This window comes from Coregonus clupeaformis, chromosome 37, assembly GCF_020615455.1.
Source record: "Coregonus clupeaformis isolate EN_2021a chromosome 37, ASM2061545v1, whole genome shotgun sequence".
NCBI classification, from domain to species: Eukaryota; Metazoa; Chordata; class Actinopteri; order Salmoniformes; family Salmonidae; genus Coregonus; species Coregonus clupeaformis.
Window position 1 is genome coordinate 31116264 of NC_059228.1, and position 22821 is coordinate 31139084.

At 44.6% G+C, this 22821-nt stretch overlaps 2 protein-coding genes across 4 annotated transcripts in view; one reads left to right on the plus strand and one right to left on the minus strand.

The window, feature by feature from the left end:
- Positions 1-3918: 3918 nt before the first annotated feature.
- On the minus strand, positions 3919-9498 carry LOC121584750 (clarin-3). Its single transcript, XM_041900838.2, has 3 exons — positions 9097-9498; positions 6397-6582; positions 3919-4913 (listed from the first exon to the last, which is right to left on the minus strand). Exons 1-3 carry the CDS (start codon positions 9326-9328, stop codon positions 4636-4638), a joined length of 696 nt encoding a protein of 231 aa, XP_041756772.2. The 5' UTR covers positions 9329-9498; the 3' UTR covers positions 3919-4635.
- Positions 9499-15419: 5921 nt separating this feature from the next.
- The window catches only part of LOC121578927 (receptor-type tyrosine-protein phosphatase epsilon), a 120288-nt gene continuing 112886 nt past the window's right edge, over positions 15420-22821 (plus strand). For 2 of the 3 annotated variants that reach the window (XM_045211612.1, XM_045211613.1), the window contains exon 1: positions 15424-15629. The gene's annotated coding sequence lies outside the window, so the exon portion shown is untranslated. Of the gene's footprint in view, positions 15630-22821 lie in introns of all 3 variants that reach the window. The other variant, XM_041893226.2, reaches the window with a different exon arrangement.

A 22821-nucleotide genomic window follows, 5' to 3' on the forward strand; every position in this document is an offset into this window, starting at 1 on the left:
CATGACATCCTAGGTGCGGCTTTCCAGTCATGTGATGTGTGACAAGGTCCCGTGTCACTGGTTGTTGATCGCTATGACACATTTCCTGCGGACCTTCCTGACTGGACTGGAGGTTTACTTCTGGAGTGGAAGGTTACACTATTTGTGCCAAATTCAATGCAACATGTTTAAATGCAAGGTACCCATTACAAGGAAGAAACCCCAGCACACTCCTGAAAGCTCCACAAACAATGTATGGATCTCACAGACACTCAACAGGTTGTCAGATTAGACACTGCAAGCAAAACATTTACGAGTTCAATCAGGAAGTACAAAACAACGTGTAAGGTAGACAAACCATTGGCTTGTCCACCTGCTGAAGTGAAGACGATGATTAGAAACTTTGTGTGGAACAATACTCAGTCGCACAGGCAGATGGCAGCAGAGAGACTACTTCTGATTTTCACTGTGATACAATACTCAGTCCCACAGGCAGATGGCAGCAGAGAGTCATACTTCTAACTGATTCTCACTGTGGAACAGATTGGGGATGTTGTATTGTTGCTGCCCACAAGTGACAGAGCAATAAGGTCGTCATTAACACAGAGGAAACTTGGCGTGAAGAGAAATGTTCATGGCTGTTATTTGGCCATGGGGCGGTGTGCAATTGGCCCAGCGTCGTCCAGGGTAGGGGGAGGGAATGGCCGGCAGGGATGTAGCTCAGTTGGTAGAGCATGGTGTTTGCAACGCCAGGGTTGTGGGTTCGATTCCCCACGGGGGGCCAGTATGAAAAATAAAAAATAAATAAAAATAATGTATGCATTCACAAACTGTAAGTCGCTCTGGATAAGAGCGTCTGCTAAATGACTAAAATGTAAATGTATTGATTCTTAGCATGTTTGTGTGTTGTGTTTTTTGGTCCATTCTCTAAAGACAGTATCTTCCTCATAGAGATTTTGAGAGGGACTGAAGTCATTCCTGCAGCCTCGGCTACACAGCCTGCGTTTACACAGCCCAATTCTGATTTCTTTTTCACTAATTGGTCTTTTGACCTATCAGATCTGAACAATATCTGATGTGAAAAGATCTGATGTGACTGGTCAAAAGATCAGAATTGGGCTGCCTGTGTAAACGCAGCCATGTAGTGCTAGCCTACTTCAGCGCCTGAATTTACACTGTGTGCACAACTATTAGGCAAGTCAGTATTTTGACCATATCATCATTATTATGCATATTTCCCAACTCCAAGCTGTATTAACTGGAATGCTTATTGGATTTCAGCATATATCAGGTGATGTGTATTTGTGTAATGAGGGAGGGTGTGGCCTAAGGAGATCAACACCCTATATCAAGGTGTGTATAATTATTAGGCAGCTTCTTTTCCTCAGGCAAAATGGGCCCAAAAAATAGATTTAACTGACTCTCAAAAGTCAAAAATTATAAAAAGTATTTCAGAGGGATGCAGCACTCTTGAAATTGATAAGATATTGGGGCGAGATCACAGAACCATCAAACGTTTTGTTGCAAATAGTCAACAGGGTCGCAAGAACCGTGTTGAGAAAAAAAGACGTAAATTAACTGCCAAAGATTTGAGAAGAATCAAACGTGAAGCTACCAGGGACCCATTATCCTCCAGTGCTGTCATATTCCAGAACTGCAACCTACCTGGAGTGCCCAGAAGTACAAGGTGTTCAGAGCTCAGAGACATGGACAAGGTAAGGAAGGCTGAAACCCGACCACCACTGAACGAGACCCATAAGTTGAAATGTCAAAACTGGGCCAAGAAATATCTGAAGACAGATTTTTTCAAAGGTTTTATGGACTGATGAGATGAGAGTGACTCTTGACGGACCAGATGGATGGGCCCGTGGCTGGATCAGTAACGGGCACGGAGCTCCACTTCGACTCAGACGCCAGCAAGGTGGAGGTGGGGTACTGGTATGGGCTGGTATTATTAAAGATGAGCTAGTTGGACCTTTTCGGGTTGAAGATGGACTCAAACTCAACTCCCAAACCTACTGCCAGTTTTTAGAAGACACTTTCTTCAAGCAGTGTTACAGGAAAAAGTCTGCATCTTTCAAGAAGACCATGATTTTTATGCAGGACAGTGCTCCATCGCATGCATCAAAGTACTCCACTGCGTGGCTAGCCAGTAAAGGCCTTAAAGATGAAAGAATAATGACATGGCCCCCCTTCCTCACCTGACCTAAACCCTATTGAGAACTTGTGGTCCCTTCTTAAACGGTCGATTTACAGTGAAGGAAAACAGGACCCCTCTCTGACCAGTGTCTGGGAGGCTGTGGTTGCTGCGGCACAAAAAGTTGATCGTCAACAGATCAAGAAACTGACAGACTCCATGGATGGAAGGCTTATGACTGTTATTGAAAAGAAGGGTGGCTATAGCCAGGTCACTGATTTTTTTTATTTATTTTTTAAATGTCAGAAATATTTATTTGTACATTTTGAGTTTGTTTATTATTCTCACTTTAACAGATGAAAATAAACAAGTGAGATGGGGAACTTTTCGTTTTTCATTTAGTTGCATAATAATTCTGCACACTAATAGTTGCCCAATAATTGTGCACACATAGATATGCTCCAAAGAAAGCCAAAACCTCACTTTTACATTCTTAAATATTCAGGTTTGAGGTTTATTAACATTTTGGATTGACCGAGAGCACTGCAGTAGTTCAATAATAAAATGAATCCTCAAACATACAAATTGCCTAATAATTGTGCACACAGTGTAGACAACTATACCAGTGAAGTCATAGATACAGGAAGTCAACCTATAGATACATGTAGGTCAAAGTGTATTTTACAGCATCAAGGTGTTTAAGAATTCATATTCCTAAAATGTATGATACACTGGAGTGTACAAAACATTAAGAGCACCTTCCTAATATTGAGTTGCACCCCCCTCCCATTTTGCCCTCAGAACAGCCTCAATTTGTTGGGGGCGTGGACTTCACAAGGCGTCGAAAACGTTCCACAGGGATGCTGGCCCATGTTGACTCCAATGCTTCCCACAGTTGTGTCTAGTTGGCTGGATGTCCTTTGAGTGGTGGACCATTGTTGATACACACGGGAACCTGTTGAGCGTGAAAAACCCAGCAGCATTGCAGTTCTTCACACAAACCGGTGTGCCTGGCACCTGCTACCATACCCCGTTCAAAGGCACTTAAATCCACGTAGATGAAGGGGAGGAGACAGGTTAAAGAAGGATTGAGACATTTCATTTTAGTCATTTAGCAGACGCTTTTATCCAGAACGACTTACAGTTAGTGAGTGCATACATTTTTCATACGGGCCCCCTATGGGAATCGAACCCACAACCCTGGCGTCGCTAACGCCATGCTCTACCAACTGAGCTACACAGGACATGGATTGTGTATGTGTGCCATTCAGAGGGTGAATGGGCAAGACAAAATATTTTACAGGTGACATCAATAAGGGATCATAGCTTTCATCTGGTCAGTCTTTGTCATGGAAAGAGCAGGTGTTCCTAATGTTTTGTACACTCAGTGTATACCCATTGATTCTTGAAGAACATCACTTTTAGATGCCCCAACTGTCGTTCCCCATCAGCATTCAAAATATGAGCTTGTTTTACTAATTTGTTCGTAAACGATGTAAAGGTAAACTAACCTGTGTAGTTGGTAGAGCATGGTGCTTGCAATGCCAGCGTTGTGGGTTCGATTCCCATGGGGGGCCAGTATGAAATAAAAAATATATATGTATGCACTCACTAACTGTAAGTCGCTCCGGATAAGAGTGTCTGCTAAATGACGCTGTATAGCCTCAAAACATGGCTAAAACAATCATCTTGGTATCATGGATGGTCAGTCCTTGGTATCATGGATGGTCAGTCCTTGGTATCATGGATGGTCAGTCCTTGGTATCATGGATGGTCAGTCCTTGGTATCATGGATGGTCAGTCCTTGGTATCATGGATGGTCAGTCCTTGGTATCATGGATGGTCAGTCCTTGGTATCATGGATGGTCAGTCCTTGTATACAAAGCTCTGTCCATGAGGTTGAGAGGGGTGACATTTCTGTAGCCCCATCCCTCAGCTGTTTACAAAATCAGTGGTGGGGTTAAGGGTTTGTTATTGTTAGAACTGCAGATTGCCCCTTTTAAGCCTTCACGAGAAAACAAAATATCAACACTGTTTATTATTAGAATTTACATTTGAGAGAATATATATTATTATGTATTTATTGAAGAAGCCAATGTATTGTCTGCTGGTATTCGAAAATACAAATATACAGTAGTGTAATCATTTGCTGTATTCTTCTGTTATGAACTAAACACATTCCATCAACCTTATGGTATTTTATCAAGCAGGCAGTGTGTCATGTTAACTATTTAAGTTAAATTGGATTGTAATGTCAGCTATTCATAAATATATAAACAGAAAGCAAAGGGGTTAAATGTAGTAATAATGAAACAGAAATGAACCAGGTGATCGGAGTTAATGATATAAGCCTGTGAGGTCTGTTGTAAGCCTGGCTCCAATAGTAGAGGATCAGATCACGGAAGCCCATTTCAGGACATTCACTTTCACTATTCAACACAGTCCGTGCCAGTCTGTTAGGGAGATGTGGGAAGCTGGAGTTAGGCTCATGTGAATCTGTATATCCGGACGGCTATACATTAATACATCATGATCTCCTTAGGAGCGTCCTCTGTGGGCCTCTGCTGCTCCCGTCTGTGTGTGTAGGCAGCGTGCTCGTACAGGTACACCAGGAGGATGGATAGCAGACTCAGCACCGTGTAGGGGATCAGCAGGTAGTAACCCACCTTGAACTCCGAGGTCTTGTCCTTCAGGTAGACTGCGGTAACTCCCACGTCGTTCTGAACCAGGTCGTCAGCCATTCTGGTCAGCTGGACGTTGACTACGTACAGGATGAGGACCAGGAAGGAGATGCACGCTGGAGCAAAGAACAAAGGGGACGTTAAAAAGGGTTCTACTACTAATAGTACTACTACTACTAGCCTACATGTTAACTTAGTCACAAAGAGTTAAAACTACTATTAGTACTACTACTACTAGCCTACATGTTAACTTAGTCACAAAGAGTTAAAACTACTATTAGTACTACTACTACTAGCCTACATGTTAACTTTGTCTCAAAGAGTTAAAACTACTATTAGTACTACTACTACTAGCCTACATGTTAACTTAGTCACAAAGAGTTAAAACTACTATTAGTACTACTACTAGCCTACATGTTAACTTAGTCACAAAGAGTTAAAACTACTATTAGTACTACTACTACTACTAGCCTACATGTTAACTTAGTCACAAAGAGTTAAAACTACTATTAGTACTACTACTAGCCTACATGTTAACTTAGTCTCAAAGAGTTAAAACTACTATTAGTACTACTACTACTACTAGCCTACATGTTAACTTAGTCACAAAGAGTTAAAACTACTATTGTACTACTACTAGCCTACATGTTAACTTAGTCACAAAGAGTTAAAACTACTATTAGCTACTACTACTAGCCTACATGTTAACTTAGTCTCAAAGAGTTAAAACTACTATTAGTACTACTACTACTACTAGCCTACATGTTAACTTAGTCACAAAGAGTTAAAACTACTATTACTACTACTAGCCTACATGTTAACTTAGTCACAAAGAGTTAAAACTACTATTAGTACTACTACTACTAGCCTACATGTTAACTTAGTCTCAAAGAGTTAAAACTACTATTGTACTACTACTACTAGCCTACATGTTAACTTAGTCACAAAGAGTTAAAACTACTATTACTACTACTAGCCTACATGTTAACTTAGTCACAAAGAGTTAAAACTACTATTAGTACTACTACTACTACTAGCCTACATGTTAACTTAGTCACAAAGAGTTAAAACTACTATTGTACTACTACTAGCCTACATGTTAACTTAGTCTCAAAGAGTTAAAACTACTATTAGTACTACTACTACTAGCCTACATGTTAACTTAGTCACAAAGAGTTAAAACTACTATTAGTACTACTACTACTAGCCTACATGTTAACTTAGTCACAAAGAGTTAAAACTACTATTACTACTACTAGCCTACATGTTAACTTAGTCACAAAGAGTTAAAACTACTATTAGTACTACTACTACTAGCCTACATGTTAACTTAGTCACAAAGAGTTAAAACTACTATTAGTACTACTACTACTAGCCTACATGTTAACTTAGTCACAAAGAGTTAAAAGTACTATTAGTACTACTACTACAGAGAGAGGGGGATACAGGCCAGGAGGAGAGAAAGTGTGAAAGGCGGTCATAGGGCTTGAACCCACAACCTTCAGGTATTTAATATGGGACTAAATAGGTGTGTGTCGCTGATGGACTGGCCTCTTTTTTTTTGTTGCTTGATTTTGATGCGAACTGGATTGGTCTTACCACTGCCAGAGCTGCATGTGTAGAGGCCTATGGGTCCCATGTATGTCTGGTAGGGGTTACTGACGCTGTTATACAGAGCGATGAGGATGCTGCCAGCAGAGCCCAGCAGACACAGGGCCAGCAGGGTGATCACTAGACCATGGATGATCTGAGGCGCTCCACCCGTCTCTGACAACTTCTCAAACACTACGCACACAAACAACAGTCAGGTTAGGAATATACAGTACTGTTATTTTTTTACATTTTTTGTCATTTAGCAGACGCTCTTATCCAGAGCGACTTACAGTTAGTGAGTGCATACATTATATATATATTTTTTTTCATACCCCCCGTGGGAATCGAACCCACAACCCTGGCGTTGCAAACGCCATGCTCTACCAACTGAGCTACATCCCTGCCGGCCATTCCCTCCCCTACCCTGGACGACGCTGGGCCAATTGTGCGCCGCCCCATGGGTCTCCCGGTCGCGGCCGGCTACGAAAGAGCCTGGATTCGAACCAGGATCTCTAGTGGCACAGCTAGCACTGCGATGCAGTGCCTTAGACCACTGCACCACTTATGAGGGGTTCCACCAAGTGCGGAATTCTGGTGTAGACATTTTAGAAAACCTTTTGGTTCCAGGTAGAACCCATTTGGGTTCCATGAACAACCCTTTCCACAGAGAGTTCTATATGGAACCAAAAAGGGTTCTACCTGGAACCAAAAAGGGTTACCCTATGGGGACAGCCGAAGAACCCTTTTAGAAAAAATAATGATAAGAGTGTAAACAGGGGGGTGCGGAGGGTCCTCCCCCATAATTGGAGGGATATTTTGAAAACACAGTATAACTGGAAGGCTTGTGTCTCAAACATCCTGCTGAGGAGGATGAGCTGGCCAATCAGCGGTCTACTCATATGAATATTTTTTATGACCGGTATACGCCCACACCATTCACTTGTTGGGGTACGCCCACACCATTCACTTGTTGGGGTACGCCCACACCATTCACTTGTTGGGGTACACCCACACCATTCCAACACAGAAAAGCTGCTTTTCAACATACTTAAGTACCATTTTTTGGAAGGAAAACTGATTTCACCCCAAAAAAAAACTTGTAAATTAATTATAAGTAATATTTCATAGAAATTTGGAAACACGTGGACAGTTACTTTAAAGAGTCAACTTGTGGCCAAAACCGCTAAAAAATAAACCGACTTTAACAAAATTGTATACACATGATCATTGGTTTAGACACTGTACCATCAGATACTAGAGTAACATTTATGAGTTTGCATCCCAATATTACACTTTATAGGTACATAAAGGAAGACTGAAATATAACAAAACCGTTTGACTGTTAGAAACTACAGATTTTCATTATTTTTTATATTTAGGAGTATACAGGTTAGGGTTAGGAGTATACAGGTTAGGGTTAGGAGTATACAGGTTAGGGTTAGGAGTATACAGGTTAGGAGTATACAGGTTAGGGTTAGGAGTATACAGGTTAGGGTTAGGAGTATACAGGTTAGGGTTAGGAGTATACACGGTTAGGAGTATACAGGTTAGGGTTAGGAGTATACAGGTTAGGGTTAGGAGTATACAGGTTAGGGTTAGGAGTATACAGGTTAGGGTTAGGAGTATACAGGTTAGGGTTAGGAGTATACAGGTTAGGAGTATACAGGTTAGGGTTAGGAGTATACAGGTTAGGGTTAGGAGTATACAGGTTAGGGTTAGGAGTATACAGGTTAGGGTTAGGAGTATACAGGTTAGGAGTATACAGGTTAGGGTTAGGAGTATACAGGTTAGGGTTAGGAGTATACAGGTTAGGGTTAGGAGTATACAGGTTAGGGTTAGGAGTATACAGGTTAGGGTTAGGAGTATACAGGTTAGGGTTAGGAGTATACAGGTTAGGGTTAGGAGTATACAGGTTAGGGTTAGGAGTATACAGGTTAGGGTTAGGAGTATACAGGTTAGGAGTATACAGGTTAGGGTTAGGAGTATACAGGTTAGGGTTAGGAGTATACAGGTTAGGAGTATACAGGTTAGGGTTAGGAGTATACAGGTTAGGGTTAGGAGTATACAGGTTTGGGTTAGGAGTATACAGGTTAGTGTTAGGAATATACAGGTTAGGAGTATACAGGTTAGGGTTAGGAGTATACAGGTTAGGGTTATGAGTATACAGGTTAGGGTTAGGAGTATACAGGTTAGGAGTATACAGGTTAGGGTTAGGAGTATACAGGTTAGGGTTAGGAGTATACAGGTTAGGAGTATACAGGTTAGGGTTAGGAGTATACAGGTTAGGGTTAGGAGTATACCGGTTAGGAGTATACAGGTTAGGGTTAGGAGTATACAGGTTAGGGTTAGGAGTATACAGGTTAGGGTTAGGAGTATACAGGTTAGGGTTAGGAGTATACAGGTTAGGGTTAGGAGTATACAGGTTAGGGTTAGGAGTATACAGGTTAGGAGTATACAGGTTAGGGTTAGGAGTATACAGGTTAGGAGTATACAGGTTAGGAGTATACAGGTTAGGGTTAGGAGTATACAGGTTAGGAGTATACAGGTTAGGGTTATTGTTAGGAGTATACAGGTTAGGAGTATATACCAAGTCCACTTACATTGTTGCATTATGACAGTATGAAGTCAACATTATTGTTCTAGATCTTTAACACAGCAGATTTCCACACACTTATAGGCACAGTAGCAGAACATGAGAAAATATACCTTGAAATGGTTTTTCACCTCCAAACTGTGGACAAGAACCTCTGCTGATTACTCCATTGAAAAGATGATATGTTACAGTGGCAGAGCCATTGCTGAAAACGTTTTCATCTTTAGAGCAACGCATATTGGAAACGGCCCATTCTGTCGACATCCCATATCCTAAAATCCCCACGGACCACGCAGTAGCCAGCGCGCTACCAAGAAAATGCAGAGCCTTCTTGACGGAGGGCATTGTCACAATATTCCAGCCACACCGATGAAGAAGAAAAAGAAGAAGACGAAGTCAAACTCCTATTGGTTCTGTAACTCTCCAAATCAGCTTCAATAGCAGAATAATCTATAACCATCTACCCTCCTGGTGTCCCAAAGACAGGACAGGAGTTACGGTCTACTGAGAGGAGAGGAGTGACTAGCCTGTAGGTTATAAAGAAAACTTCTTGATTATGAGGGTGAACTTTAGTCAGGGAGAGAGGTGGTTGTCATAGAGTTGATAGCATATTCCCAAACATCATAAACGGGAGAGGCGTCTCATTATCACCAAGGGTGAGGTAAATATACCTGAGGACTGAGGTCAGCATGTGACGTAGTTTGTTCCAAAATGAAGGAGGCCTAACTAAGGATCTACCGTTTATTCCACATAAATAATTGCTAGTAGGCTAGTGGACATTATACACCTTTGTCTTTACCAGATAGGCTAGTCAATATCAGTCTCTAAATGTTATTATAAACTAGGTGTTTTCAGCCCTGAATGCTGATTGGCTGCCAGCCTTGGTATATCAGACCGTATACCACGGATATGATAAAACGTTTATTTAAACTGTTCTAATTACGTTGGTAACCAGTTTATAATAGCAATACGGCACCGGGGTTTGTGATATGTGGCCAATATACCACGGCTAAGGGGTGTATCCAGGCACTCCGCGTTGCGTCGGACTTAAGAACAACCCTTAACCGTGGTATAATGGCCATATACCACACCCCCTCAGGCCTTCCTGCTTCAGTAGACAATAGTGGCTTTAAGAACAAGATACAGTGGTCATTACTAACACACACACAGTAACACACACACACACATACATTAACACACAGTGACAAACATCAACACACAGAAACACACACACAGCAACACACATTAACACACAGTGACATACATCAACACACAGTAACACACCCACAGCAACACACAGCAACACACATCAACACACAGTAACACACAATAACACACAGTAACACACAATAACACACAGCAACACACATCAACACACAGTAACACACAGCAACACACAGCAACACACAGTAACACACAACAACACACAACAACACACAGCAACACACAGCAACACACAGCAACACACAGTAACACACAATAACACACAGTAACACACAGTAACACACAATAACACACAGCAACACACAGTAACACACACACAACACACAGCAACACACAATAACACACACACAGCAACACACAGTAACACACACACAGTAACACACAGCAACACACAGCAACACACAGCAACACACAGCAACACACACACAGTAACACACAGCAACACACAGCAACACACAGCAACACACAGTAACACACAGTAACACACAGCAACACACAGCAACACACAGCAACACACAGCAACACACAGCAACACACAGCAACACACAGCAACACACAGCAACACACAGCAACACACAGCAACACACAGTAACACACAGCAACACACAGCAACACACAGTAACACACACACAGCAACACACAGCAACACACAGTAACACACACACAGCAACACACAGCAACACACAGCAACACACAGCAACACACAGCAACACACAGCAACACACAGTAACACACAGCAACACACAGCAACACACAGCAACACACAGCAACACACAGCAACACACAGCAACACACAGCAACACACAGCACACACACAGCAACACACAGCAACACACAGCAACACACAGCAACACACAGCAACACACAGCAACACACAGCAACACACAGCAACACACAGCAACACACAGCAACACACAGCAACACACAGCAACACACAGCAACACACAGCAACACACACACAGCAACACACAGCAACACACAGCAACACACAGCAACACACAGCAACACACAATAACACAGACACAGCAACACACAGCAACACACAATAACACACACACAGCAACACACAGTAACACACACACATCAACACACAGCAACACACAATAACACACAGCAACACACAGCAACACACAGTAACACACACACAGCAACACACAATAACACACAGCAACACACACAGTAACACACATCAACACACAGTAACACACACACACACAGCAACACACAGCAACACACAGTAACACACAGCAACACACAGCAACACACAACAACACACAGCAACACACAGCAACACACAGCAACACACAGCAACACACAGTAACACACAACAACACACAACAACACACAGCAACACACAGCAACACACAGCAACACACAGCAACACACAGTAACACACAATAACACACAGTAACACACAATAACACACAGCAACACACAGCAACACACAGCAACACACAGTAACACACAGTAACACACAATAACACACAGCAACACACAGCAACACACAGCAACACACAGTAACACACAGAAACACACATTAACACACAGCAACACACAATAACACACAGCAACACACAGCAACACACAGCAACACACAGTAACACACAGTAACACACAGCAACACACAGCAACACACAGTAACACACAGCAACACACAGCAACACACAGCAACACACAGTAACACACAGCAACACACAGCAACACACAGTAACACACAGCAACACACAGCAACACACAGCAACACACAGCAACACACAGTAACACACAGCAACACACAGCAACACACAGCAACACACAGCAACACACAGCAACACACAATAACACACAGCAACACACAGCAACACACAGCAACACACAGCAACACAATAACACACAGCAACACACAGCAACACACAGCAACACACAGCAACACACAGCAACACACAGCAACACACAGTAACACACAGCAACACACAGCAACACACAGCAACACACAGCAACACACAGCAACACACAGCAACACACAGCAACACACAGCAACACACAGCAACACACAGCAACACACAGCAACACACAGCAACACACAGCAACACACAGCAACACACAATAACACACAGCAACACACAGCAACACACAGTAACACACAGCAACACACAATAACACACAGCAACACACAGCAACACACAGCAACACACAGCAACACACAGTAACACACAGCAACACACAGCAACACACAGTAACACACACAGAAACACACATTAACACACACACAGCAACACACAGCAACACACACACAGCAACACACAGCAACACACAGCAACACACAGTAACACACATAACACACAGCAAACACACATAACACACAGCAACACACAGCAACACACAGCAACACACACACAGCAACACACAGCAACACACAGCAACACACAGTAACACACAACAACACACAGCAACACACACACAGCAACACACAGCAACACACAGCAACACAGCAACACACAGCAACACACAGAAACACACAACACACAGCAACACACAGCAACACACAGCAACACACAGCAAAACACAGCAACACACAGCAACACACACACACACACACACAGTAACACACAGAAACACACACAATAACACACACACAGCAACACACAGCAAAACACAGCAACACACAGCAAAACACAGCAACACACAGCAACACACAGCAACACACAGTAACACACACAACACACACAACACACACAGCAACACACAGTAACACACAGTAACACACAGCAACACACAGTAACACACAGCAACACACAGCAACACACAGCAACACACAGCAACACACAGCAACACACAGCAACACACAGAGAATCAAAACATCAGAGACACCATGAAGGCCATCATATGACAAGAACATGTTTTATTATCCAAACTAGTTTCAATACCCCCCCCTTATGTAAGTGTTGAACGAACAAAAGGACGTTTTCCGCATGGATCCAAAGTCCTCCTCTGGAAACATATCAGGCTTAATGATGCCATAAAAACAAAGCAGATGAATGATTTACTGATTCCCACTACAACAGTACCTCATGGACAGGCTACACGCATTTAACATTTCAGTCATTTAGCAGACGCTCTTATCCAGAGCCACTTACAAATTGGTGCATTCAACATAGGATAGCCAGTGGGAAAACCACTTTATTTATATTTTTATGGTGGGGGGGTGGTCAGTGACTCGCTGTCCTGGCTTCGTGGGGGAGCTTGTTCCACCATTGGGGTGCCAGAGCAGCGAATAGCTTTGACTGGGCTGAGCGGGAACTGTGCTTCCGTAGAGGTAGGGGGCTAGCAGGCCAGAGGTGGATGAACGTAGTGCCCTCGTTTTGGGTGTAGGGTCTGATCAGAGCCTGAAGGTAAGGAGGTGCCGTTCCCCTCACAGCTCCGTAGGCAAGCACCATGGTCTTGTAGTAGATGCGAGCCTCAACTGGAAGCCAGTGGAGTGTGCGGAGGAGCGGGGTGACATGAGAGAACTTGGGAAGGTTGAACACCAGACGGGCTGCAGTGTTCTGGATAAGTTGTAGGGGTTTAATGGCACAGGCAGGGAGCCCAGCCAACAGCGAGTTGCAGTAATCCAGACGGGAGATGACAAGTGCCTGGATTAGGACCTGTGCCGCTTTCTGTGTAAGGTAGGGTCGTACTCTGCGAATGTTGTAGAGCATGAACCTATAGGATCGAGTCACCGCTTTGATGTTAGCGGAGAACGACAGGGTGTTGTTCAGGGTCACGCCAAGGTTCTTTGCACTCTGGGAGGAGGACACAATGGAGTTGTCAACCGTGATGGCGAGATCATGGAGCGGGCAGTCCTTCCCCGGGAGAAAGAGCAGCTCCGTCTTGCCGAAGTTCAGCTTGAGGTGGTGATCCGACATCCACACTGATATGTCTGCCAGACATGCAGATATGCGATTCGCCACCTGGTTATCAGAAGGGGAAAGGAGAAAATGAATTGTGTGTCGTCTGCGTAGCAATGATTGGAGAGACCATGTGAGGATATGACAGAGCCAAGTGACTTGGTGTATAGAGAGAATAGGAGAGGGCCTAGAACTGAGCCCTGGGGGACACCAGTGGTGAGAGCACGTGGTGCGGAGACAGATTCTCGCCACGCCACCTGGTGGGAGCGACCTGTCAGGTAGGATGCAATCCAAGAGTGAGCAGGGCCGGAGATGCCCAACTCGGAGAGGGTGGAGAGGAGGATCTGATGGTTCACAGTATCAAAGGCAGCAGACAGGTCTAGAAGGACAAGAGCAGAGGAGAGAGAGTTAGCTTTAGCAGTGCGGAGAGCCTCCGTGACACAGAGAAGAGCAGACTCAGTTGAATGACCAGTCTTGAAACCTTCTTGGATCAAGAAGGTCATTCTGAGAGAGATAGCAGGAGAGTTGGCTAGAGACGGCACGCTCAAGAGTTTTGGAGAGAAAAGACCTAAAGCCTACAGGTCAACTACTATGGGGCTTCACAATACAATGGGCAGAAATGTAGGCTTGATTTGAAATAACAATAATAATACATTGTGAAATGAAACAAAATGAAATGCCTATACTGACAAAACCGAATGAACATCTTTAAGACAATTCAAATTCAAATATAGGCCTGGGTATTTGATCATAAATTGAATCATTAAATTCTCATGTTATTTTTACCGCTATCATCACAGGCGTTGCTAGTTGTCGCCTGGTCTCTGCATTGTTCTGTTTCCAGGCAACATAGAAAGCGGTACTGGCTGGTGTGATGTCTGTTATGCCCCTAGGGCAGGTTTCCCTAACTGGCGGCCCGAGATTTTATTTGCCCCCCCAAGTTTTCTGAGCAAAACATTTTTAGAACTATATATTTTATTGTTGGACATAAAATTCTGTAAAAACACCAGCGGATCAGATCAGCTCCAAGTGATTTTAATTTTGGAAATCTGTTCCAAAGTATTCCCATGCATAAAGAGGGATATATCATATAGCCTACAAATGTAAGCATGGTTTGAAATGATTATGTTTTAGTGAAATATTATAAATGTTTGTGCTTCTTGCGACCAATTTGCAGTCTACAAATGATTTGTAATTATGTTCCGGCCTCCGCTGACCACCGCTCAAGGGAAAAGCGTCCCGCGGCTGAACGTATTTGATGATCGCTTCTCTAGCGTGTCACTGTTGTGCGCCTGTTGTAATGAAGCTATGCGCCAGGCGGCTCTCTCTCCTCGGTAGCCGCGGCTAGGGAGGCGAGCCCAGACAGCGGGGAAGGGGAGGACCGGGGCCATTCACTGACAGCAGCACAGTTATGTTCAGATAAACACAACTCAGTGCTTTTCGACGAGGGGCTGGTCACACTGAAGAAACGGTGTAGTAGGCTACCGTCCTCAGGTTTTCCCCTGAGCTCTCTAGCCACGGACACGAATACTGGATATAATTGTGAAACCACCACGGTAAGAGGAATAGGGTTTGCATGATTTCGTGTTGATTGAGTGTGTTTTTTCTTGTCATGGCGGCATATGATTTATCGAGCGAAACACGGTAAGATTTGACTGTATTGAAACGCGGTGGTTTTCTTCACTGGCTGATTGCGTTCCTTCACATTATGGATCGATGGAAAGAATGCATTCAATGGATGCAACAGTAGGCTATGCTACGAATTCCATGGTGTGCATTTAGCCTAGCTGTCTGTGCCAGTTTCATTATAATAAACGTGATACCTTCGCAGTGGCGTAGAGAGATGGATTTTTTTTTATTTAAAGCAAATAGATAGGCAGGCATGCCACCCTCCCGGTCTTTCAACCCGAGACGCTGAGCAATAAGGCAAGCACAATGTGGGTTTCAATTTTATTTGTTGCAACAGAAGTAGCTATTCCCCTGAAAGTTGCTCAATAGCCTACTGTAGCCTGAGCCTACGTGTGTGTGGAGAGAGAGAGAGAGAGAGAGTGCCAGTTGAGCCATGCTTTCCTATCAGTTATAGGTACAGTCTTCAGTGAGCGTGCACGGGCACAATTTGACATGTTTGAGCCCCCCAACCCCCTTTCCATATGCCTGCAGTTCATAAGATACATTATAGACATTGCATGCATTCCTTGTAGCCTGTCATTTTCCATTATGATGAGCACGGATGAGGAGCGACGATGACCGAATACGTGTGTGACAGATCGCATCAGCCGTAGTCTACACATGCTATAACACCTTTCTGTAACTCAGACTACATAACATACTGCACATTATTACAAATTATAAATGCTTGTGAAATACAATCCATGTGTATTTTCAGTGTGTGCCACTGCTAGGCCTGTGCATATTAAACAGTATATGAAACTGTTACCGGCGAGTCCCAACACTAAATCCCCGTTGAGGTTGGCGGTAATGTAGGGTACGCTATATGTGTAAGACAGTGTACCTGGCAGAGATCTATCCAGGCACGTACTGTGCTGCACCTCTATCTGCCAGCATGGAGGCTGCTCCCCCTCTCTTCCTGCCTCCCTGTGTATCTGGGAGGGAGAACCAGGATGGAACACACATTGGGTTTTGTGCAGAGAAGCCCCCCCCCATGCTGTGCTGCTGCTGTCTCCGAGGTAACAGCTACATTTAACATTCTGTTTGAAGCTTCTCTGCTTCCTGGTTGGGTGGAGAACTAGCTGATCGGTGTAAAGGCATGCCAATTAGGGAGTTAAAGCCGGTTCTGACCGATGTGCCAAGACTAAGAAGAGAAACTATTCTGAGAATTCAACAAGGTGTACATGAATAACACAGACAGGGGAGGGAGAAAATACCAAGGAAAGACTTTTCTTTTGAATTGAACAGGGAGAAACCAACCTGTTATTGTTCTGCTTTCCTTAGTGGATGATTGCCCCACCTCCATAGCAACACATGATGCCCACAGACGGCGTTGCAGTTGGAGGCTTGTTGGAGCCTGTGGCTTATTGCAGTGTCTCTTAGATTGTGGTAGGGTGTGTCTCCATGATATTGCGATATTCAAACTTGCAGTACCCTAGCTCAAGCACGATGAGAATGTTTTGGTATAGGCTACAAAAAAAGTATCAAATCAGAGATGAAAAAAAATAAACAAACAGCATTTCATTAAAGTGATAGGACTAAGGCTACTGATGAATCGAAATCGAAATAGTTATAAGAAAACAAAGAATGCGTCCCAAATGGCACCTTATTCCCTATATAGTGCACTACAGTAACTATGCTGCTTCCTGCTTCCTGCTTGGAGGCCCCTGTCAGGAAACCCCCTCAGCTCTCCCCTGATAGAGAGGCTGGACCTCTGTTACAGAACTAACTGGTACTTCATAGAGACCTCTCCCCTCTGTTATATAACTAACTGGTCCTTCATAGAGACCTCTCCCCTCTGTTACAGAACTAACTGGTCCTTCATAGAGACCTCTCCCCTCTGTTACAGAACTAACTGGTCCTTCATAGAGACCTCTCCCCTCTGTTACATAACTAACTGGTCCTTCATAGAGACCTATCCCCTCTGTTACAGAACTAACTGGTCCTTCATAGAGACCCTCTCCCCTCTGTTACAGAACTAACTGGTCCTTCATAGAGACCTCTCCCCTCTGTTACAGAACTAACTGGTCCTTCATAGAGACCTCTCCCCTCTGTTACAGAACTAACTGGTCCTTCAGAGAGACCTCTCCCCTCTGTTACAGAACTAACTGGTCCTTCATAGAGACCTCTCCCCTCTGTTACAGAACTAACTGGTCCTTCAGAGACCTCTCCCCTCTGTTACAGAACTAACTGGTCCTTCATAGAGACCTCTCCCCTCTGTTACAGAACTAACTGGTCCTTCAGAGACCTCTCCCCTCTGTTACAGAACTAACTGGTCCTTCATAGAGACCTCTCCCCTCTGTTATATAACTAACTGGTCCTTCATAGAGACCTCTCCCCTCTGTTATATAACTAACTGGTCCTTCAGAGAGACCTCTCCCCTCTGTTATATAACTAACTGGTCCTTCAGAGACCTCTCCCCTCTGTTATATAACTAACTGGTCCTTCAGAGAGACCTCTCCCCTCTGTTACAGAACTAACTGGTCCTTCATAGAGACCTCTCCCCTCTGTTATATAACTAACTGGTCCTTCAGAGACCTCTCCCCTCTGTTACAGAACTAACTGGTCCTTCATAGAGACCTCTCCCCTCTGTTACAGAACTAACTGGTCCTTCAGAGACCTCTCCCCTCTGTTACAGAACTAACTGGTCCTTCAGAGACCTCTCCCCTCTGTTACAGAACTAACTGGTCCTTCATAGAGACCTCTCCCCTCTGTTATATAACTAACTGGTCCTTCAGAGAGACCTCTCCCCTCTGTTACATAACTAACTGGTCCTTCATAGAGACCTCTCCCTTCTGTTACAGAACTAACTGGTCCTTCAAGAGACCTCTCCCCTCTGTTACAGAACTAACTGGTCCTTCAGAGACCTCTCCCCTCTGTTACAGAACTAACTGGTCCTTCAGAGACCTCTCCCCTCTGTTACAGAACTAACTGGTCCTTCATAGAGACCTCTCCCCTCTGTTACAGAACTAACTGGTCCTTCAGAGACCTCTCCCCTCTGTTACAGAACTAACTGGTCCTTCATAGAGACCTCTCCCCTCTGTTACAGAACTAACTGGTCCTTCAGAGACCTCTCCCCTCTGTTACAGAACTAACTGGTCCTTCAAGAGACCTCTCCCCTCTGTTACAGAACTAACTGGTCCTTCTAGAGACCTCTCCCCTCTGTTATAGAACTAACTGGTCCTTCATAGAGACCTCTCCCCTCTGTTACAGAACTAACTGGTCCTTCAGAGACCTCTCCCTCTGTTACAGAACTAACTGGTCCTTCATAGAGACCTCTCCCCTCTGTTACAGAACTAACTGGTCCTTCATAGAGACCTCTCCCCTCTGTTACAGAACTAACTGGTCCTTCAGAGAGACCTCTCCCTCTGTTACAGAACAGAGACCTCTCCCCTCTGTTACAGAACTAACTGGTCCTTCTAGAGACCTCTCCCTCTGTTACAGAACTAACTGGTCCTTCATAGAGACCTCTCCCCTCTGTTACAGAACTAACTGGTCCTTCAGAGACCTCTCCCCTCTGTTACAGAACTAACTGGTCCTTCAGAGACCTCTCCCCTCTGTTACAGAACTAACTGGTCCTTCAGAGACCTCTCCCCTCTGTTACAGAACTAACTGGTCCTTCATAGAGACCTCTCCCCTCTGTTACAGAACTAACTGGTCCTTCAGAGACCTCTCCCCTCTGTTACAGAACTAACTGGTCCTTCAGAGACCTCTCCCTCTGTTACAGAACTAACTGGTCCTTCAGAGACCTCTCCCCTCTGTTACAGAACTAACTGGTCCTTCATAGAGACCTCTCCCTTCTGTTACAGAACTAACTGGTCCTTCAGAGACCTCTCCCCTCTGTTACAGAACCTCTCCCCTCTGTTACAGAACTAACTGGTCCTTCATAGAGACCTCTCCCCTCTGTTACAGAACTAACTGGTCCTTCAGAGACCTCTCCCCTCTGTTACAGAACTAACTGGTCCTTCAGAGACCTCTCCCCTCTGTTACAGAACCTCTCCCCTCTGTTACAGAACTAACTGGTCCTTCATAGACCTCTCCCCTCTGTTACAGAACTAACTGGTCCTTCAGAGACCTCTCCCTTCATAGAGACCTCTCCCCTCATAGAGACCTCTCCCTTCATAGAGACCTCACCCTTCATATAGATCTCTCCCCCTCTCCCCTCATAGAGACCTCACCCCTCATAGAGACCTCACCCCTCGTAGAGACCTCACCCCTCGTAGAGACCTCTCCCTTCATAGAGACCTCTCCCCCTCTCCCTTCATAGAGACCTCTCCCTTCATAGAGACCTCTCCCCCTCTCCCTTCATAGAGACCTCTCCCTTCATAGAGACCTCTCCCCCTCTCCCCTCATAGAGACCTCTCCCTTCATAGAGACCTCTCCCTTCATAGAGACCTCTCCCCCTCTCCCTTCATAGAGACCTCTCCCTTCATAGAGACCTCTCCCCCTCTCCCTTCATAGAGATCTCTCCCCCTCTCCCTTCATAGAGACCTCTCCCCCTCTCCCTTCATAGAGACCTCTCCCTTCATAGATATCTCTCCCCCTCTCCCTTCATATAGATCTCTCCCCCTCTCCCTTCATAGAGACCTCTCCCCCTCTCCCTTCATAGAGATCTCTCCCCTCTCCCTTCATAGAGACCTCACCCCTCATAGAGACCTCACCCCTCATAGAGACCTCTCCCCTCATAGAGACCCCTCTCCTCTGTTACAGAACTAACCGGTCCTAATTCCCTACCTAGCGCTTTCTCCCTGGCCCTAACACTCCCTACCCTTACCCCTTACCCCTAACCCTAACCCCTAACCACTAGCCCTACGATGTTTGCAGATCTGTAAGGTGTAAGCAATGATGGGTGTAAGCTCCGTCACTACACTGCTAATATTTATCCAGGTTCTTCAGATCTGCAAAGATGGGCTTAGGGCAGAGTGGATAGGGAGTGAATTAGGACTGGGGTGTGTCTCAATGGACCCTTTAAACCAACCACATGGGTTGAGAGAGAGAGAGAGAGAGAGAGAGAGAGAGAGAGAGGGAGAGAGAGAGAGAGAGAGAGAGAGAGAGAGAGAGAGAGAGAGAGAGAGAGAGAGAGAGAGAGAGAGAGAGAGAGAGAGAGAGAGAGAGAGAGAGAGAGAGAGAGAGAGAGAGAGAGAGAGAGAGAGAGAGAGAGAGAGAGAGAGAGAGAGAGAGAGAGAGAGAGAGAGAGAGAGAGAGAGAGAGAGAGAGAGAGAGAGAGAGAGAGAGAGAGAGAGAGAGAGAGAGAGAGAGAGAGAGAGAGAGAGAGAGAGAGAGAGAGAGAGAGAGAGAGAGAGAGAGAGAGAGAGAGAGAGAGAGAGAGAGAGAGAGAGAGAGAGAGAGAGAGATTTGTTCCCCCAGAATTTCTGACGACTCTAACGACACAACCTTAAAATCAGTACATGTAGATTTTTAAGTCAACAAATAATCTTCAATCCATTACATCTCTCTTATCAAAAATAAGAGACCCAACAATTTAAATTTTCAAAAGATCTTTCTCAAAAAAAATGGTATGTTGTACTATACAGTAATCTGAACTTTGTGTGTGTAAAATAAAAAAAATCTTAACCCAGCTGCAATTCCCCTAGGGGTCGTGACATTTGAAACCCCACCTCTTTAAGGAATACCTGGGATAGGATAAAGTAATCTTATCACAGTCACCCAACTGTGATAACAGCAGATGGACACATCACCTTCGCTCCCCAGTAGAGTGTGTGTGAATGTAGTCCACCGTACTTTAAATAGAAAAGCCAGTGAGTCCAGGTGTGCTCTCCTCTCCGTTCTCCCCTAAAGGCTGGGCACTGAGGGGAATAGACAGACTGGAGGAGAACAACAACTACACAATAACAAAGAGAGGAAATAATCAAATAAACATTTATAGTCAACAAGTATAAATGGTGGTCCTCTGTAGCTCAGCTGGTAGAGCATGGTGCTTGTAACGCCAGGGTAGTGGGTTCGATCCCCGGGACCACCCATACCTAACAAAAAAAAATATATACATACAATTTATGCACGCATGACTGTAAGTCGCTTCGGATAAAAGCGTCTGCTAAATGGCATATTAAGTATCTACGACAAGTAACTCTATAATGAGACCCCCTCTCTCTCTCTCAGGTTTCTATATCTAAAAGGCCTGCTCAGCTCGAGGATACATTAATTTAGTGTTGCAGTTTGTTCCACTGCAGGAGAAGTCAGTCAGTGGGCCTATCTAGTGTTCATTCAGCCTGGTTGAGTCTGCCTCTCCCTGAAGTACCCTCTCCAGTTGAGTTATTCAAGGAGCCAGTCTGCCTCTCCCTGAAATACCCTCTCCAGTTGAGTTATTCAAGGAGATAAGAGTCTGCCACTGCCTGAAATACCCTCTCCAGTTGAGTAATTCAAGGAGAGAGTCTGCCTCTCCCTGAAATACCCACTCCAGTTGAGTTATTCAAGGAGACAGAGTCTGCCTCTCCCTGAAATACCCTCTCCAGTTGAGTTATTCAAGGAGACAGAGTCTGCCTCTCCCTGAAATACCCTCTCCAGTTGAGTTATTCAAGGAGACAGAGTCTGCCTCTCCCTGAAATACCCTCTCCAGTTGAGTTATTCAAGGAGATAAGAGTCTGCCTCTCCCTGAAATACCCTCTCCAGTTGAGTTATTCAAGGAGGCAGAGTCTGCCTCTCCCTGAAATACCCTCTCCAGTTGAGTTATTCAAGGGAGACAGAGTCTGCCTCTCCCTGAAATACCCTCTCCAGTTGAGTTATTCAAGGAGACAGAGCCTGCTCTCCCTGAAATACCCTCTCCAGTTGAGTTATTCAAGGAGACAGAGTCTGCCTCTCCCTGAAATACCCTCTCCAGTTGAGTTATTCAAGGAGACAGAGTCTGCCCTTACCCCTTACCCCTAACCCCTAACCCCTAACCACTAGCCCTACGATGTTTGCAGATCTGTAAGGTGTAAGCAATATGGTGTAAGCTCCGTCACTACACTGCTAATATTTATCCAGGTTCTTCAGATCTGCAAAGATGGGCTTAGGGCAGAGTGGATAGGGAGTGAATTAGGACTGGGGTGTGTCTCAATGGACCCTTTAAACCAACCACAT

Bases quoted from the DNA above. Each gene is read 5' to 3' on its own strand.
- LOC121584750 (XM_041900838.2), bottom strand. From the start codon at position 9,328: ATGCCCTCCGTCAAGAAGGCTCTGCATTTTCTTGGTAGCGCGCTGGCT. The intron at 6,583-9,096 runs GTATATTTTCTC...TTGTGTGCGTAG, and splicing joins AGGTGAAAAACCATTTCAAG to TGTTTGAGAAGTTGTCAGAG. The intron at 4,914-6,396 runs GTAAGACCAATC...TCTTTGCTCCAG, and splicing joins CACATGCAGCTCTGGCAGTG to CGTGCATCTCCTTCCTGGTC.